The 7,748-nt window shown below is 26.9% G+C and overlaps 1 protein-coding gene across 1 annotated transcript; it reads right to left on the reverse strand.

Moving 5' to 3' along the window:
• Positions 1 to 4,304: 4,304 nt before the first annotated feature.
• Positions 4,305 to 5,024, reverse strand: LOC124934168 (transcription factor PCL1-like). Its single transcript, XM_047474654.1, has one exon. The coding sequence runs from the start codon at positions 5,022 to 5,024 to the stop codon at positions 4,305 to 4,307; it is 720 nt and encodes a 239-aa protein (XP_047330610.1).
• Positions 5,025 to 7,748: the final 2,724 nt, after the last annotated feature.

Genomic DNA, 7,748 nt, shown 5'->3' on the forward strand with positions numbered 1-7,748 from the left:
AAGTTGAGATGTTGATGAACACAAATAGACTGTCTGAAAAATTACATGCTCAATTAATAATAAATCTGATGGGCTAAGTTTCTTTAGTATTAGTTTATTGGATGATTGAGTTGATGAAGAGCGAGCAAAAATGATGGTTGATTGTTGAAATAAGTAAATGACTCAAATATTGGGCTATATATCAGTTCGACGCAATTGTCAAGGTGAAATTTGTTTAATTTACTGTGTTTTTCTTTAGTGGAGAGGACGAAGAAAAATAAATAGGCGGTTATTTAGTTATTATAAGTTGTTAGTATAAGTTTATTAACTTATGTAAACTTTAGATTATTATATACTTATTTTATAAAGTTCGTGTTTAGAAAAAATGATTTTAAAAATAACCAAAAAAAAAAAAAACTAAACAGTGAGAGTTGTTATTTTGGTGTGTGAAAAGACTCCCCTTAAAGAAAATTATGAAAAGGTTATTTTAGTAATTTAGACATGAGTTGAAAGATTCGATGATAGGGATAACAATTGGGCGGATTGTGCGGGATTGCGTTTATCATCCCCGCCTCATTCTATTTTGAAGATTTATTTTTACTATCATACTCGTCTCGTTCGATTTGAGCATCGTTATATCATATTCTTAAAAACAAATCATTAATAAAATTATATAACTAAATTTTTTATATTATATATATTAAATATTTATATTATTATAAAAAATAGACTTAAATTTTTTTATAAAATATGATGAATAAATAAATATAATAGTAATGTTATATATTTAATTGTGTTTTTAGTGTTCGGGCGGGGACACAAATATAATCCATGTCCCATCCCCGGTCAACTATCGGTAAAACTAGGGTGTTTAACCGGCCGGTTAACCGGTTAACCATGAACCGATAATTCAATTTTTTAAGTTAAGTAATAAATTTTGAAATGATTTTTTTTTTAAATTATTATTTGCATTTTCCTATTATATTATTCTCTATTCTTTTTTGTCTATATTATAATATATTATATTATTATTATAATATATTTTATTAATATATTTAGAAATATGTTATAATAAATTATTTTATTGTAATAATATAATATATTTTATAGTTATTTTGATTTTGAATTAACTTATAATTTTAAGTTATTGTATAGTTATAAAAACAATTTTACATATTTTAATGAAATTATTTTATATTGTTTTTAATTTATATTTGTAAATTTTTTTATATAAATTATAGTGTTTTTAAAAAATAATTCATTAAAAATTATAATTTAAAATTTTAAAATAAAAAAAATTATAGATTATTAAATATTATTTTTAAAATAACTAATACAAATTATAAAATATATATATAATTAAATTATTACCGGTTAAACCGTTAAAAAATAGGTAAACTAAAAACCGAACCGTTTAACCGGTAAAAAACCGGTTAACCAAAACCGCTAAAACCAGTTAACCAATAAACCGTTAAAATGAAACTGGTTAACTATCGGTTCGGTTGGGTTACCGGTTTTCCGTTTTTCCGTTTTTTTTTTGCACAATCCTAGGTAAAACTGGAAAAAAATCGTCTATATTGTAAACAAATTTGTAGAAAGAATACAAAAACTTGACGAATAATTTGTATCAGAGAAATCGTAGATATCCAACAGCAATTAGCTACCCGCTTCAAGGGATTCAAGGGTCCAAATATATTATTATTCGTTATCAGTAGTAATAATTGTTGATGAATAATGAATGATATGAAGTGTTTTTATCGCAATATTTGTTAAATAAAGTCGACATTGTACCTGTTAAGAAATACGAAAAGATCATTTAGGGTTTTACATGATTAATAGACGGCTACATCCAGACACTTTGAGAAGACAATTAAAAAAAGATGAACACTCTCTTGCAGATCTAGTTAACCCGGATCTGCAAAAAAAGACAAAAACTCGACGGACGATTTCTAATAGAGAAATCGCATATGCACAACAACAAATTGCTACACACTTTAAGGGATCCAATGTTCCATTAACATCATCCCAATACCACAAAGAACATTCGACGCCACCCCCATCAAATGCCATTTTGCGAGAAGATTGTAGTGGAGAAGATCCGTGCTAGGGTTTGAAAATCGATGAGAGATAAAGTAAATAGTGGGAGTGCATCAAAAAATTCTATTTATTTAAATTATTACTTTAGTGTTGTAAATAGAAATGAAGCAAGGATCATTAGGTAGCGCTTGTTTTACTCCTATTAGTTATGTAAATAGAAATAAAGCAAACATCACTAGGTAGCGTTTGTTTCACTCATATATGCGCTGTAAAAACGTAGTGAAGAAAACTTCACTAGGTAGCGCTTGTTTCACTCTTCACTAGGTAGCGCTTGTTTCACTCAAAAGCCTATAAATACCTAGTGAAGTTTGCTTAACTAGTTAGCGTTTGTTTCACCCTTTTTAATTATTTAGTAGAAGACATGAATGTTTTTACAGTTTTGCATTAACGTGTTAATGGTTTTATGTTTTTATATATATTTAATATATAATTATATAAATTATAAATTAATTTAAATAAATTAATTTAAATATCTTAAATATAAATTTAAAGATATATATATATATTTAATATATAATTATATAAATTATGAAATGATTTTTATAAATTAATTTAAATATATCACAAATAAATTTATAACTATATAAATTATAAAATAATTAGTATGTTATATCACAAATAAAATAATTAATAATTAATAATTAATAAAAATTAATTTAATTATCTCACAAAATAATTATGTTTTTATATTTGTATATATATAATTATATAAATTATAACAAAAATAATACAAAATAATTTAAAGAAAATGATTAGAGGAGGGAATGACTTGCCATAATCTTATCTGAAAAAATCAAATAATTTCACTATTTTTTCTCTTTCCTCCCACTTTTATATTTTCCAACCAATGAAGGTGATGCCAAGTCATTCCCTCACCAAATTCCCTTATAAAATTCCTCTCTCTATCACTCCTCTTAATTTAAATACATCATAAATAAAATTATAAATATGTTTTTATATTATAATTATATTTAATATATAATTATATAGAATATAAAATAATTAATGTGTTTTATTTACGGAGTCAAATGAAACAAGCTTCATTAAACAATGCCTCGCTTCATTCAATTTTACATTGAAAACCGGAATTAAATCCGGGTTCGAATCTCTCTCTTCATTTTAACTCAAAGTTTGATTTAATAATAAAATAATAATGTTACATTATGATTGGTCCAAATAGGGGAATAGAGGATTTGGTAGCAGAAGATCTTATTTGAAAAAAGGATCCGATGACTTCGAAAGAATAGAACGAGGAGCCGTATGACATGAAAAATCTCATGTACGATTCTATAGAGTTTTACCCCTATTGTTGTTTATTATGAGCTATGTTTCTCTTTAATTTCTATCATTCACAATGTTTGTATCAACTCTATTTATCTCCTTTTAAATAAATTAATTAATATTCTAATAAACAACGTATATAATAAATTAATAATACCAAATTGAATATTTGGTTTTATTAAAAAAAAATGTTGAAAGCTAGCTCTCACTTCTTTATGGGCCGATTCCGCAACCATTGCCTTTACGAGTATTTATGCTTATTATTGAAAATTTATACTTTTCTGCCTTGCATTATGAATTCATATTTAAAACTGCCCAAAGAAATTTGGAAGACATTTTTTAGTCTTTAATTCACATGAAAATAATATTATAATCCATTAATTAAGGAGTTTATAATCAAACATTTCTAGACATTAAATTGTTCCATTTTCACTAGGATCAAAATTGGATTTATTCGGTTATAAAGTTGTTTAAAACTTGTTGGTGTATGTTATAATTAATCATAAACTAAAAGATAAATCATAACAAATGGTTGGACTAGTAGGTAGGTAATTGGAGAATAAGATGGTTATTGGAAACGAGTTACAATTGATTCAACAACTCTTAAAGATGTTTTTGGCAAAAATTCTTGCTCTAAAGTTGATGACCATATGCAACCGCCTCTACATTCGTACAAGCACTATAGTTTTTAAGTAAAATAATTAAAGTTTTTATATCAATAATAAGAGGCTGATGGAAGGACAATTTCAACTGTATGAAAAAGGAAAAACAATTCAGAAAATGTGAATTTGTGATATCATAAAAAAATAAAATAGTTTTCTGTAAATATAACAATTATAACATAGATAATACAAACTTAACTAATTAAGTGACTGTCTTAAAGTGGTATTACAGTATGGATACTATATATTTAAACCCTTTTTAATTAGGGATTATTTCTTGTGCATTCAAAGATTTCCATGAGCATGTCCTAAGCATAACTTAGTCATTGACATCATTTGCTGTAGACTTGTAACATTCAATTTCTCCTGTCCACTGGACTCCCGTGGCACTAAACCAAACAAATGATCTGAAGAAGAAGACTCGTGGATGGATAGCCTTTTCATCTTGTTGGAAAGTCCATTCATCTTTACCATAAACAATCTATACTTTAGAAGATGAATCGAGACATTCTCGCAAGTTAAACTTTTCACATTCATTAACTTCATAATAGTCTTTGGAACTGCCTCTTTTATACCTAAATGAGTCACCACGTCTATGAATCTCTTGTGAAGCTCTGAGGTCCAAACTAGTCGCAAACGGGCGTCGTTGATATTCCTCATCTTCCTCCGTTTCATCAACTCCGAATCATCCTCCCATGGAAAATCCACGTCGTCGTCGTCGTCCTCGTCGTCTCCTCCCACAGTTACGCAATTCTTTGACGTCCTTTGATCCTCTAAGAGTATGAAATCGAAATTATTCGACGACGGAGACAACGGTTGTGACTGTGACCGGAGACTCGCCAAGGTATCTTGCGACGGCTCTGGTACTATGCCGGAAGCCGACGCCAGCTCTGAAGAAATCAAGCACTGAGATAAAGGTATTAGCTCGTCGTGAGTGGTGGGAAGACCTACTTCCCATTCCATCTTCACTCGATACTGATCATGATCTCCAGTTTCATATTCCATCACTTCGTTTTCAACTTTAGATCAAAGAATATGAGAAAATGATGAGGATTGTGGATTGAAACTGTACATGAAATAGTGCTAGCTAGCTATTTCTTAGAGGATAAGATAAAAAGAAATATATTATTTTAATGTGTCAGAAGAGAAATACAATTTACATATGATAGCTATTCAATTGCTAAAGCACCGCCGCTTCTGACAAGGAATACAATATCATTGCTGAATTAGAGCGGTTTAGAGCTCTTTTGATACCCAAAAAAAAAAATATATAATAATGAGTTTTGTTAAGATTTTTTTTTCTAAAACATTTATCTGTAATATTATTATTAATTAAAATGTTTTTACATTATTCTTTTAAAATTGTAATTTTAAAAATTATCATAAAGTTCTCAAATAAACTATTAATTTTTATTATTTAAAAAAAAAAAAAATCTTTATGAACACAAAATCAAACAAGCTCTAAATATGTTTGTCCGTGCCCTATAATAATAAGGTTGAACAAAACAAAAGATGATGATAACGTGGCATAAATAATATCTAAAAGTTCAAAGGTTGTTTCGTAATATATAATATATGTTGGAATGATAAATATAGAAGACATACCATTATCTTTTATTATTAGATATTATTTTAATTTATAATGGAAAAAGAAATAAAATTACTTAAATTAATGGGTAATATATATATATATATATATATATATTATATTATATTGAATACTTATTATATTAAAACATGTTATATTTTTTAAATAAAGGAACATTATATGCAGAATTTTAAAAACGTTATATATATAATTGTGAAATATATGGATTATATAATAAATAGAATATACTCTTTAGTATATATTTTAAAATTGTATAATATATATATATATATATATTTTTAATTTAATTAATTATTTTTTTCTCTTTTTTAATTAAAATTACGTTTTATGGTACTTATCATTCCAAAACATATAAATATACTCTGATGGACTCCAGTTTTTATTATTATTATTATTATTATTATTATTTAATGTTAAAATGTGACATCACAATCATTTTTTAAAAAAAAATCAATATAATTCATAATTTATTTATTTAATTATTAAAATATAGTAAAATTTATTTTTCTCTACTTGCTCTATCTAAAATGTTTTTGTTATTTTTTTAAATTTATAGATAAGCATGAAAATTTGACTTACCGTATTTTATAAATAATATTATTATTTTTAATAATATTAAAATAATATTTTAAAATTTTAAATTCAAAATAACCCAAAGAAAGAATTAAACCAAATTAAGGGTTAATTGTTGTGATGATTAAACCCTAATTAGGAAAATTATTCAAAAAATCAAAAAATTTGAGGTTAAAATATTATATTTATTTTACCCAAATTAAACTCAAGAAGGGGTTAAAATTATTTGATTAGAATTTAATCATGAATTATGTATAGTTCATGACTTCAAACAATAAATAAATACTTCAAAATTCCCAAAATACCAATAAAAATAAAAATATGAACATGATTTTTATTATAATTCTAGAAATATTTTTTGTAAATTTTTTGGTGAAGAAAAACAAAAGAAAGGGATTAAAAATAGATTACAAATAACCCTTTTATATAAAAATAAAAAATAAATCTTATAATCCAGTGTAGTAGAAATTATGTTTAATTTTTGCATCAACATCCATCAGATGAGCACCCAGACATCATTCTACGCCAAGAAGCGCGCCACACAGCCCGCTGTAACGAAGTTAGTGCGTGGCTACTCCACCGGATCAACTAACGGGATAAGCTAACCCCGTTAGCCTAATCGCTAACAAACCTGACGGAACGCCTAACAACGCCACGAAACAACGTTGTTTTGGGTCGTCTTCTTCGCCGGAATTGCGACTCGTCGGCGCCATTCTTCTAGAAGGGCTAACGCATTCATTTCTCCACCTTATCCCTTGATTTTTTTTCTCTTTTATCGTCCCCTCGTCATCGTCTACAATAGCCTATAGCTATAGCTAGGTTGAACACCTCGCCTTAGAACTAGGCTACCATGATTTGGATAGGATTTTGGGTGACAAAGATCAAATTCGACTTGAATTCGATCACCTTAGCCGCCATAGTTCGAATGTAAATACTCTCTTACTCCCCTATATCAAATCATCAAACAATTCACGAATAATACACACTGAATTAAAGTTATCAAATTCAGCCAAGAAGTGGTTTTTGTGAAAATCATCTTCGGCGGTCCTCGCTTTGATCCAGGCTTCTAGAAAGCTTCCAACACATCTAAGGAGTGTTCTCTAGCTGTTGGTATGAATCCAGAACATCTATAATTCAACTTGTGATTGAAAATTTGAATTTTTTCAAAATTTTCAAGTTTGATCGGTTTGATCTGTTATAGGGCTTGGTTATACGATTTCTTTGTTTATAATCATTCCCTGTATCATATTTGAACTTTCTGTTGAAAGAAATCAGATTAAATCAACTTGAATCAAATATTTTAAAAAACCAATTTGAAAAATTGAATTTTTAAAAATTCATGTTCTTAAGTTTTAATTTTGAATTTTATTCAAATAGTTACTAACATGTTTTATAAACATATTGGGATGAATTCCCAATGACTATAACATCATTTTGAACATGTTTGATCAAATTGTGTTTTTAAAATTTTTAAGTTTTGATTTCATCTTCAAAAATTGTTGAAATGATGTTCTTATTTTGGTTGTGTTTAACTATATTCATCATTT

Source organism: Impatiens glandulifera, chromosome 1, assembly GCF_907164915.1.
Source record: "Impatiens glandulifera chromosome 1, dImpGla2.1, whole genome shotgun sequence".
NCBI classification, from domain to species: Eukaryota; Viridiplantae; Streptophyta; class Magnoliopsida; order Ericales; family Balsaminaceae; genus Impatiens; species Impatiens glandulifera.

Bases quoted from the DNA above. Each gene is read 5' to 3' on its own strand.
- LOC124934168 (XM_047474654.1), bottom strand. From the start codon at position 5,024: ATGGAATATGAAACTGGAGATCATGATCAGTATCGAGTGAAGATGGAA.